General features: G+C 43.1%; 1 protein-coding gene and 1 pseudogene across 1 annotated transcript; one reads left to right on the forward strand and one right to left on the reverse strand.

Annotated features, from left to right (window-relative positions):
- Nucleotides 1-3,035: 3,035 nt before the first annotated feature.
- On the forward strand, nucleotides 3,036-3,834 carry LOC118753604. The gene is made up of 3 exons (XM_036488486.1): nucleotides 3,036-3,241; nucleotides 3,319-3,519; nucleotides 3,580-3,834. The coding sequence occupies exons 1-3, from the start codon at nucleotides 3,101-3,103 to the stop codon at nucleotides 3,832-3,834; spliced, it is 597 nt and encodes a 198-aa protein (XP_036344379.1). The 5' UTR covers nucleotides 3,036-3,100.
- A 127-nt stretch (nucleotides 3,835-3,961) lies between these two features.
- Nucleotides 3,962-5,386, reverse strand: LOC118753607 (annotated as a pseudogene).
- Between the last annotated feature and the right edge of the window lie 7,394 nt (nucleotides 5,387-12,780).

The following is a 12,780-nucleotide window of genomic DNA, read 5'->3' on the forward strand; positions in this document are numbered from 1 at the left end:
CGGATAATGGCAGAAAAACGGCTGCTTCTGTTGGAGAAAAAATTCGAACGCGATAATAACTTCAAACGAGATTATGTGAATGTTATTGCAGAATATTTGTAAAAGGGGTTCTCGCGGCAACTACGCGATGATAAATTATTAGTTAACGATGGCTGCACGTGGTATCTCCCCCACTTCGCAGTATACAACCTAAGCAAACCGGGGAAGCTAAGACTTGTATTTGACGCCGCAACAAGAGTCGACGGTTGCTCGCTTAACTCCGCATTATTAAGTGGGCTTGACCAGTGCCAGCTTCCAGCAGTTGTTCTAATGAAATTTCGCCAACGAAATGTCGGGGTATGCGCGGATATCGTCGAAATGTTTCACCAGGTGAAAATACCAGAGGACGATCAAGCAGCGCAAAGATTTCTCTGGCGAGTCAACTCGAACGAGCCAATCAAAGAGTATGCGATGGCAGTCATGACATTCGGAGCAACTTGTTCGCCTTGTTCGGCACAGTACGTTAAAAAGTATAATGCTCTGGAGTTTAGAAACAAATTCCCTGAGGCTGTCAGTGCTATAATCATTATGTCGATGATTTGGTACATCCCTTTCCTACTGAGCGTGATGCTCTGAAAATTATCCCCGAAATCGTGTGGGTACATAAGAGAGCTGGATTCGACCTTAAACGCTTTTTCTCTAACTCCGCATTGGTTAACCGAACATTTAACAAAAACCAGGAAGATCGACAACTTTTTAGTCTCGATAAAGAAGCCGAGCGGTTTCAAAAGGTGCTCGGTATGTACTGGGATACGAGATAAACAGAGATTTTACGGAAGAGTTTCCAGTCGTCTGCATACAGTAAATAATTTGAATGTTTAAAGCGTAGACCAACATCATTAATAAAGAGGAGAAATAGCCAAAGCGTTTGAGAAAGTTGACAGAAATCTACTGAATGGAACGAGATTGGACACTAAACGAGAAGCGTTAAGTGTTACGAAGTCTATCTTCGATCCGTTCGGTCTAGAAGCTGAGTATTCCTTGGTGGCCAAGCTCTTACTACAGACGACTTGGAGGAAGCAGGTTGATTGGGACGATGAAATACCACCAGATGCAGGAGTCCTTTGGAAGAAATGGGTCGAGATGCTTGGAAATTTAGCCAGCCTCAGCATACCGCGATGTTACAGCACTTCATTTATGACCGTACCAGTGGAACTGCACATCTTTTCAGATGCGCGTGAGTTAGCTTATGCGGCGGTAGCTTACTGGAGAATTGTAGAAGCATCCGGAGTTGTTCAATTAGCGTTCGTGTCGGGAAAGACCAGATGTGCCCCGTTGGAACTGACCTCCATTCTTCGCTTGGAGCTCCAATCGGCAGTATTAGCTATTCGTCTACGTCAGCTCGTAATCCAAAGCCATGATGTAACACCTTCAAGAGTCTTTCACTCCAACCGATAGGAGTGAAGTCTACCGGCACTCAAGTGTACATATGTATATATATACCAAATAAATAGTAGGCTGAGATCAAGTTGAGCGAAATAGTTGTTTGTCGGTGGAGCGCCACCACAAAGGGGAAAAGTCTCCATTAGGGCACTCCGCCCCAAAACGGTGCTGACCGAAATTAAGAATGTAGGAATGAGAGATGACGCGAAAGACCGTAGTAGAGATGTCGCCTTTGCTTTCACATATTGCGGCACTTTTGTTGTCCGCCGTATGATGGGAATGGCAAGTCCATGGTTTTGTTTGTGTGCGCCGTGGTGGCGACCGCTAATGCGCCCAATTCGCTTCTAGAATGATCGGGCCGGCGCCAATTTATCGGGCACCAACAAAACTGGCGCTGATACGCCAACGGTTTGCTTACCGGTGCGTAGGTTGCGGCCTGGCTCGCAACTGCGTGCCGGGGCAGATCTGAACGAGCATCGAGTCAGGCAACACCCGTATTGCGAGCGCAGCATATTTTGTTAATAGTATTGGCAGCTGCGTTTTTTTTGGTAAAAAGCAATTTTTTAAAGTGCCGGACGAGGCACTATTGCAGCAGCAGCAAAATTTTTGGAGAGCGGCGCCAGTCGAGGCGCGTTATAGTCGGCACCGGATTTGGGAACCACATTCCCAAGGAGCACCTCGCGGTCGGAGCCCCCACCCTAGTGTCAGTGTTACACACATATACGTATATCTACTGTACATACCCAGCAAACACAGTCTCTAACGTTAGAGAAATTTGGATTTCTACATTAGATAACTAGGGTATTTCTCTAATCGTTCTCGAGTCGATGACGGAATTTAGAGAACTATATTAGAATTCGATTCGAGAACGATTAGAGAAAAAACGCAAATTCAAATAAATGTAAATAAGCAATATTCATCATAATCATATTTTTTTTATGTTCAAATAATTCGTTATTATTTTATTGCAAATACATTACATAACTAACCTCAATGTTTGCTGGGTATTAGCTTACATTGTTTTTGTCCAATTTGAACTTAGTTTGCGCTAGGTATTTGGTATACTGCCTTATTGCTCCCCCTCAAGCAACCCCGCCTTCTCCACTGAGTCAGCCGATTGATTGGTTTTTTTTTTCATCTCCTTTTTTGTGCGGTCGTTTGTTTATTTGGTTTGGCCCGTTGCATTGTTGTTGCGCACGGTAAGTGCATTTAGTTGGTACATTAGGTAGGTGATTTGATATTAGTGCACCGGTGACAAATTGGCGCCCAACGTGGGGCCCTCGTCGTTAGAGGAAATTTAATTTCTAGAAGAATCGAGCTACGTGGGATCTTTTCCGGCAGGTTTGCAGAACAATGAGGTGACCCTATTCAGTAGCTCGTTTCTGTAACTGTTCTCTACCGATTATTTCTCTACTGGTAGAGAATGGGACGTCAAATTGACGCCATTCTCTACTATTGTGTTTCTGTAAGTGTGGGGAGTAGAGTTTTGAATTCTCTACTAGTAGAGGTATTGTCAACTGCTCTTTAGCAAGTGAGAACTGACAAAACGAGTTGAGAATGAATACGGTAAGTCATGTTTTTTAATTTAAAATCTGTTATATTTAAATTTATTTTTACTTTTAGAAAAGTTTAACAGCGCGCGTAACGCAAATTCAAAAAAAAACAACTAGTCGAGCATATGCGGCAAAACCGTACGCTGGCTTGTGGGCAGTTCTCTGGCCCGGATAGCTCCAAGAGAACTAAGGAAAAGTGGGAAGAAGTTGCTGCGGATTTAAATGCAATCGGGGGAGCCAATAAAAGTGCTGAGCAGTGGAAAAGAGTATATACATATGTATATATATTATATTGTAGTTGATTGTGTATTAAATTTTAATTTTAATTAATAAATTGTTTTAGTGTTGGATTGATTGGAAGGCGTCCATAAAGCAAAAATTTTCCGCAATCAAAAGGTTTCAAAACCAGACGGGAAACCTTCCAAGCTGTTTAGGACCAGAGCCATTAGATAGTTTGGAAGAAGAAGTGGTTAACTTCATTTTGGTATCGGATGTTGTTGATGGTGATGCCAAAACTGTGGAGGGTGGATTCGATATACCTCTTGTAATTATAATATATATTCCTTTGATAAATTTTTCTCTGAATAACAATCTTAAAATTTAGCCGGCGCTCGACGATGACATTTTATGTATGGAAAAGGAGTACCTGAATCAGGATGTCATTGAGGTATCTGTCAGCAAGACCACCTGCTCCAAAAACAAAAGCCCGATAAACACGCCACGGCGGAAAATAGCTAAAAATTCGAAGCAGAGCAAGGAACCACTGTATTCGGAGCTAGAGAAGGCAAAAAAAGAACTTGAAGCTCGCCTTTCCAGTCAGGAGAGGTGCATGAATGAGGTGAAAGAAGAGCTGAAATAGATAAAAGGGGAACAACGGCGGACGAATGAACTGCTGGAAAAAATTGTAAAAGCTCTTAGTAAATAAAAATTCCAAAAATATATATATTTAAACTTGTTTATTGTTTAGTACACACATTAAACAGACGGACAACTATTCAATAGATACAAAGTAAAGAACACAATATTAACACCTTGCGACAGTAAGTTTTACACTCGCGAAACTAAAAAAAAAACAAATGTAGCAAAACTGCATTTTTAGTTTTTCTAATTTGAAAAATAATTTCTGATGATCATTTGCCGGGTTCTACGACCTTCGGCTAAAATATTATTAGACAAGTTAAGATTATTGTCTTCTTCAAGTATATTTCGTTCGGTAATATCAACATCTGGCATTGCAATATTGTATTTCTTTCGAAAGTTATGCAATGTACAACAAGCATTGATTATAGAACCAGCAAATGATGGCGTAACCATAAGTCCACGGTCTTGGGATAAGCAAGCAAATACTTTTTTCAGCACACCGTTTAGTCGTTCAATGCAATTTCTAGCACGAATATGGGCTTCGTTGTATTTCATTTCAGCTGCGCATTGCGGATTTCCAATCGGCGTCATAAGCCATGGCTGCAGGGGATACCCCGAATCGCCAAGTAGCCATATATTTGATATTCCACTTCTATGTTTATCTTCTAAGAAAGCTTTTGCGTGACTGCTACTCCATATGAAAGCATCATGAGTGCTGCCTCCAAAACGACCATAGCAAGCAAGAATCGTTAAATCATAGTCACATATAAGCTGTACATTCTTTGAAAAAAAACCTTTACGATTATGATAACAGTGCTCCACATCTGTATTTGGTTTCTTAATTTTGACATGCGTGCAGTCAATTGCTCCTATAACGCCGGGAAATGTTGTACACACATGAAACCTGTATAAAGTAAAATTAAAATGTGAGTACTATTGTATATACATATCGATGGTCCTCTGCAATAACGGCACAACTCAAAATTTCTTGTTTTTGCATACCTTTGCTGAATGGTGCTGAACTCTCAGCTTGTACTAGGAAATTTCACATATTTGTTCATTAATTTTCTCACTATGATATCCGTTACCTCGTGTATTATGCGTGATATCATAGTTTTGCTTAAAGGGAAAATGAAATCCTGCCCAATATCGCGCAGAAATGACCTAGTTGCATAAAAATGAAGGGCAGCTACCACTCTCAAATATTTTTGGAATAAATGTATTCCTAACACCACTCTTCATAAAAGGATTAATTTCCTCCAAAAGATTTATGCAAGCGTCTTTATTTAGCCGAAAAAGTTCTATGAAACGCGCCTCAGGGATTATAAATGGATCACATGAATCTCGCAACCGCCGACGTTGAACTCGAAGCATATTTCGGTTATCGTACATTATAGCATAAATGATCACACGTATCTCACTCATTTTATAAAATTTATGTTAAATAATTAATTATGTTAGTTGTCTCTAATTCTTATTATTTTGTTCATTTGTTTATTATTTGCTGATTTACACAATTTTGTGTAACATACTCATTTCTCAAAAATAAATGTCAAAACTTTCAAACTTACTTTTCAATTTCAACTCAACACGAATTTCTCTATAGGTGAGTTTTCGGAGTTATAGAAACATTAAAGTCTCAACGATTGACAAAAGCTTGGTGGTTAAGAACAAAGTCAATAGCAGTAGACAATTTCTCCACTGAGTTACAGAAACAAGCTACAGGTGAGAGTTTGGCGTAGAAATTTAAAGAAAAACAGTGTAGTGGAAAGTGCTGTGCTACGCGTATATACATACATACGTAAATATATTTTGTGAAGTTTATATATTGTGTACGTAAGGCTGGGTCACGATTTTTGTTTGTGGTACAAATTTTATTTTTGGTATTTTGGATTTTAATTTTTTTTTTTTTTAACCTTTTGGCAGTAGAAATTCAGGAGGATTTTGTGTTAACGATTCGTGGCGGCGTGGAAACGGACGATTGGAGGGTAACAATTTTGTTTTTTTATACGTACGAAACGGTAGTATTCCGAGGAGAACCGTGAGTTTGTCCATATTTGGCGAAATTTTGATAACGTATTACTCGTGCCTTTGGTGTATTTTGTTTACAGGTTGTCGGGCGAACATCTTCAAGTGGTAATTTTTGGCGTCACGGAGCCATACGGAGTGTTGTACTGTAGACTGTGCGTTGGCGGAAATTTTCAGGACCGGACCATTATCTGGAGAGAAGTAGTGGCGTGCGTTTACATAAAGTGCGGACGGACATTCGGCATGTGAAAAGTGATAAGTAGTAGTGAATAAGTGTTAGGCCGGTAAAATTAAAACAAATCTAAAACCAACGAAAATATTGAAGCGCTTCCGAGTAAACTCCCAAGAGGTTGGGAGTATTTTGCCTTAATTTTCAAGCTTATCAAAGATATATAATAAAAACTTATTGATAACTTAGCTTGGCCGCTCCACTTTGTTTTTGGTGAAGTATACATACACCTAAACGTAAACTGTAACTTAGTTTATAAGCAAACACTGTAATTGCTTGTGCCGTCTTATTTGGTAGTACGTGTTATTCTGTTTGGTTTTTTTTTTTGTGGTTAGGCTCTATTGCTGTCTCGCGTGATAGGGTCATTTTGTTGTGCCAGTATAGGGCAGCTTACTATCCAGCAGTAAGTTAATGTGTAGGCATTAGGATACCAACCGGTCGCGAAGTGGTCTCAAGTGAGCCATAACTAGTCCTAGACTTAAAATTTATTTTAGGGTTCTTATTTTGCGGGTTTTCAACTTCGGTCGGCTTTGAAATTTTTTATTTTTTGCGGTTTTATTAATTTTTTGTTCTGTTTTCGAATTTTAATTCGGTTTTTTCGGTTGGGTTTTCTTGATTTATTCGGTTGCCTTTGGAATTTTTAAAGAGTTTTTTGCTTCCGCTGATTTTATTTTATTTCACTAGTTTTTTTGCTGCTTTTCGCGGATTTGTTTGCTTTATTCGACATGGAAATTAATAGATTATCGCAAGAGGAGTTGGCGTATGAGATAGAGGCTCGGGGTCTCTCGGTTTCGTCGGTGGAGGCTATGCGGAAGTCGTCGCGGGCGTCCAGGCTTTTGGAGCGAACAGGGTCGGTGGACCTCTTCCAGGATTACCCGTTTAGCTTTGAGGAGGACCGGGACGCGGTAGAACTGAAACTGAAGGAGGTCGTTAGGTAGCTGGGAGGAACTGGTCAGGGAGTTGAAGTTAGAATGTCTGCCCTCCAAGTACGACGATTTGTTGATGGACGAGATACGCCGGCGGACTCAGGGAGCAAATGAGTCCATCGGAGTGTAAGTGGCGGCGATGAAAATCATGTTTGGAAGGTTGCAGGAGCCTTTGTCCGAGAGTAGGATGTTAGGGACCATTAGGGCGAATCTTCTCCCCTTTCATCAAACCCAGTTGGGACTAGTTACACCGGGGTCAGTGGCGGAACTAGTCGCGTTAGGTAGGAAGTTCGACACGGTTAGGTCGTCGGTTGAAGCTTTTGTCCCCCACCAAGTTACAATGCCAAGGTTCTATTGGAGCCTGACCTGGCCTATGCCTCGGTGGATGTACAGGTTGCAGCGGTGGCGGAACCAAAGGACAGCGAAGGGTTTAGGGCGGGCCATAAAACCCGTTGTTTTAATTGAAAGCGGTTCGGTCATGTATCAGCCGAATGTAGGAAGGGGATAAAGTAAGTACTTCGGCGGTGGTAGGCCTGGGGCCATGAAGCGGGACTGTCCGGTGTGTGCAGCGAAGCGGAATGGTGTCCAGGGTACCCAGCGAAGCCCGGGTGGAGGTGGTCGGCGGAAGGACAACCCGTTTAGGTCGGAGTAGAAGTGGAATAGTAGGGCGAATAGTTGGTCAAATTCACAGTCGAATGTTAGGTCGCAAAAGAAGTCGGTGAACGGGAGGTAGACCCCTGGGACGGCAGGTCGGGTGGACTAATAGGGCGAGTTAGTAATCCTGCTAATTCCCAGCTGGCAAAAGTAGGCTTCGGTGAGTCGAATGTTCAGTTAGCATATTCTTTGGTGGCGGATGGCTTCGATAAGTGTCCGTATTTAGACATAAGAATTTTTGGTTGAACTTTTCGAGCGTTGTTGGATTCTGGAGCGACGAGGACGGTGATCGGTAAATTCGGGTAGAGTATTTTGAGTTCTTGGGGCATTAGCGCGACTTCTTTACCCAACTCTCTAAAAGTGACTTTGGCGGATGGAGGCCATATTTCGGTTTTAGGTTCGGTTTCGTTGCCAATCGAGGTGGAGGGCAAGTCAGTCCTCCTGGAGTGCCTCGTAGTCCCCGGTTTGCCTCAGAGTCTTATCCTTGGTGTCGATTTTTGGACCAAGGCGGGTATCATTCCGGATTTTATGAAGATGAGGTGGAGCTTTTCTCAACTGGAACAGGAGTCGCTGGCGGCGATAGTGGACCACTCCACTGGCAGAGAGGCTAGGGCCTTAGAGGAGATAGTCGCCCGATCGTTCAAGGCTATGCCAGAAGGGTTAGGTGGAGCCCACCTTGTCGAGCATAGGATTAGGATCAAGGCAGGGGTCGAACCTGTTAAACAGCGTTATTACCCCATGTCTCCCGTCATACAGTCGCGTATTGACGAGGAATTAAGACATGCTCGACAAGGGTGTCATTGAGAAGTCACATAGTCCTTGGGCGTCCCCTGTAGTTATGATCTGAAAGAAGGATGGGTCTTATAGGTTTAGTGTGGATTATAGGGTTTTAAATAAATGCACAGAGAATGATAGCTACCCCCTCCCTTATGTTTCAGCGATCTTAGACAAGCTCAGGGACGCAAGGTTCTTGTCCACTTTAGACATTAAGTCTGCTTATTGGCAGGTGCCGGCGGAGGAGCGGCCGAGGCCCTGCACGGCGTTCACGGTAATAGGTAGGGGTCTCTTCCAGTTTAGGAGAATGCCATATGGGTTGCATAATTCGCCTGCGACTTGGCAAAGATTTAGATATTCAGTCATAGGCCCAGAGTTGGAACCCCATGTTTTTGTTTATCTCGATGATATTATCATCGTTACTAATAACATTGAAAAGCACTTGGAGATTTTACAGGTGATCTTAGATAGGTTAGCTAAGGCAGGTCTTAGACTGAATAGGGCGAAGTGAAATTTCTGTAGGTCAGAGCTAAAATATTTAGGCTACGTGGTAGACAAGCACGGTCTGCACGTGGATCCAGAGAAGGTAGAGGCGATGGTTAACATCGAGAGACCCAAGAATATCAAGCCGGTTAGGTTTATAGGTACAGTGTCATGGTACCGTGGGTTTGTAAAGGATTTCGCGGAGTTAATTAGGCCCCTCACCGAGTTAACGAAGAAAAGCCAAAAATTCGAGTGGAACGAAGATTGCGAAAGGAGCTTTAGGGAGGCGAAGGAATGCCTAGTGACAGCGCCGGTTTTGAGCTGTCCAGACTTTGAAAGGCTTTTCACAATCCAGACAGACGCTTCTGATTTCGGTATAGGAGCTGTGTTGACCCAGAGATTTGAGGACGGTGAGAGGGGTATAGCATACCTGAGCAAGTCCCTGAATAAAAATGAGAAGAATTATTTAACGACAGAGGAGTGTCTAGCGGTCCTGTGGGCGGTTGTAAATTGCGACCATATGTTGAAGGCGTCAGGTTCACAGCTGTTATGGATCATTATTCTCTGGTTTGGCTAAATAATTTGAAGGATCCCTGTGGTAGGTTGGCGCGTTGGGCTTTAAAGTTGCAGCAGTACTATGTTGAGATCGTCCTCCGGAAGGGCAAGGAACATGTGTTTCTGAAGTTTCTACTTGGGACCCTTGGTTGTTGAAAATGCTTCGGTCTGTTGAAAAGGAACCCTTGTCATACCGAGCGTGGAGAGTAGAAGGTGGCTACATCTACAAGTTCGTTAGGTCGAAGTTCCCCTCTATTTATGGAAATTCGTCGGATTGGAAAAGGTTCTAGGGTGCGAGGAAAGGTTGGAGGTCGTAAAGACATATCACGATGACCAGTTGGCGGTTCATATGGGTGTCAGGAACCTTTCGCTAGGGTTGCACAAAAATTTTATTGGCCACAGATGAAGGCGGATATAGGGAAATATGTGGGGCACAATAGATCTCTTGGTCGCAGTGCATACGTCTATTAATTATCTATCTATCTAGGAAAATATGTGAGGAATTGTAAAGTTTGTCAGCAGGTTAAGCCTGATAATTCACAGCCAGCTGGGGTTATGGTCGAGAGGTCCAAGGCTGTCGAGCCTTGGAAAATGATTTGCGTAAATATGGTAGGGCCCTTGGTGCAGTCGACTCAGGGCTACCAGTATATTTTAACGGTGGTAGATTATTTTTCGAAGTTTTCGCTTTTGTTCCCCTTACGAACTGCCACGGCGAAGGTCATCTGTAAGATCCTTGAGGATCAGGTCTTTCTTTTGTTCGGAGTTCCTCGGCCTGTGGTCTGCGACACCCACCGGTTCCCAAATCCGGTACACCAGCCACTATCACCCGCAGGCTAATCCGGCCGAAAGGATAAACCTGGTAACTAAGACAACACTTAGGGCTTATGTATCGGATAACCAGAGGACTTGGGACCAACAGTTAGCTTGCTGCATTAGGTCAGCGCAGCATGAAGTTTTAGGAGCCTCGCCATATTTTGTCAACTTTGGTAGGGAGATGGCATTAGAAGGTAGCAGGGACTATATCGAGTCATTAGGAGAGCAGGAGAAAAATAGTTTCCAGGAGTGGGCAAGGGGGGCTCGAAGAGATTAGGTCACGCGTTAGGAGTAAATTAGAAGAGGCCAGTGCAAAGTTAGCGGAGCAATATAACCTTAGGAGAAGAGACGTGCAATATATGCCAGGAGAACTAGTTTGGAGGAGGAATTTCGTTAGATTCTTTCATAGTAAAAATGGTGTCGCCATGGACGTATGTTCTGGCGGACGAGGCAGGTCGGGATAAAGGGACATGGAATGTAAAGGAGTTAAGGCCATATAGGGATGGATAGGAAATAGGTTTGCTGAAAAAAAGCGAGCTTTCTTTTTAAGGAGGAAGGGGTGGGGTTGTCGCGTACTGGCCGAAATTAAATATTCTTTTGTTCCCCCTTCGTTATATTTACCTATTTTTTTCACTCCAACCGATAGGAGTAAAGTCTACCGACACTCAAGTGTACATATGTATATACATACCAAATAAATAGTAGTATGAGCTCAAGTTGAGCGAAATAGTTGTTTGTCGGTGGAGCGCCACCGCAAAGGGGAAAAGTCCCCAAAACGGTGCCGACCGAAAGTAAGAATGTAGGAATGAGAGATGACGCGAAAGACCGTAGTAGGGGTGTCGCCTTTGCTCTAACCTATTGCGGCACTCCAAAACAAGGTTTTGTCTAATTTTCTATTTGCGTAATTAGTATTTTTGCGCTTTGTGTATTTCGACCCACCCTAGTGTCAGTGTTACACACATACGCGTATATCTGCTGTACATATAAGCTTACATAGTTATTGTCCAATTTGAACTTAGTTTGCCTTAAGTATTTGGTACACTGCCCTGGTGCTCCCCCTCAAGCAACCCCGCCGTCTCCACTGAGCCAGGCAACCTTCGGCCAGGCTTAGGGGTCGTAACCCTTACTACGCAGAGTTCTCCTTTATGTATTGCCGGAGAAGAGCGGCAGAACTTTTTTTTCCGTAGGCGTGTGTACGCATACAAGCAAGAGCGTAACGATGAGAACGAGACAACATGCAAAATGAATTAGGCACACTAACACATTCTCACTTTTAGGTAACGCTTGTTTGTGGTAGTCCCCACCTCTGATCATAACCCTTACTACGCAGAACTCTCATTTGTGTGTTGCCGGAGAGGAGGCAGAATGTATTTTTTCGTAGGCGGCCATCGGCAGCGCTTAATGACCATAACGCTTAATACGCAGAACTCTCCTTTCTGTGTTGCCGGAGAAGAGTGGCAGAACTTTTTCTGCGTAGGCAAACTTCGGCCGCGCTTAGGGATCATAACCCTTACTACGCAGAATTCTTCTTTGTGTGTTGCCGGAGAAAATTGCCAGAAATTCTTTCTGTGCAGGCAAACTTCGGCCGCATTTAGGGATCATAACCCTTACTACGCCGTGTACGGATTCGAACCACCCTAGCCAAGAGAAGTACAGGAGAGCAATTTTCCTTCACGATGAAATCCACAACGAGCGTTGAATTTCCAGTGACTCCATGCACACACCCATATGTACACATATATACAACAGCATGAAGGTACATAGGAAGATGTATATAGGTACATATGTATGTACCTACCCGCAATTTGAGAACCGTTGAGCAATAAATAAACAAATATTACTATAAACAAATAACGAAAAAAGACGTTCCTATTCAAAATGCCGTGCTGCTGTAACCATAAGGTTGAGCACTCGCAACCAAAAATTCAGTGCGCAAAGTGCAATGAACTGTTTCATTTGGAATGTGTGATTTTTTTGCCGGCAGACGCTGAGTTTTTGCTTAACTCAGAGAAGCCTTTTCTGTGCAAAGTGTGTGCTGAAGCTCGGCGATATTCTAAACGCTCCCCGCCTCCTCCTGTTATTCTTAACGAGAGTGTTGTTGCTACTAATGCCATTGCTTTGGATTCCTCTAGCAAAGAAATTGGTGCCTATCGCAATAACAACTTCCCACAGCAGCACAAAACTCCTAAAAGTGCCTCGCCTAATCAACTAACTAGTAGAGCAAGTGGGTCTTTCGAAAATGCCAATAAGAACATTAATCTAAACTTAGTGCTAAACGAGACTGCTGCTCTTAGGGCAGAAAATGCCCGCGCTGTCTCGCTAATTAATGCACTCCACGAAGATAAGAAGTGTATGGTGAACAAAGTCGAATGTTTGCAATCCGAGCTTCGTTCGTTAAAGCGAAGAAGAGAGATTGTCTCTGCAATAACAACGCTCACGGCCTAAATCAAAGACCTTCGCGCTAACGTTTGCTCTGTTGTTA

Source organism: Rhagoletis pomonella, unplaced genomic scaffold (assembly GCF_013731165.1).
Source record: "Rhagoletis pomonella isolate Grant_MI unplaced genomic scaffold, Rhpom_1.0 Rhpom_scaffold_02664, whole genome shotgun sequence".
Classification (NCBI taxonomy): domain Eukaryota; kingdom Metazoa; phylum Arthropoda; class Insecta; order Diptera; family Tephritidae; genus Rhagoletis; species Rhagoletis pomonella.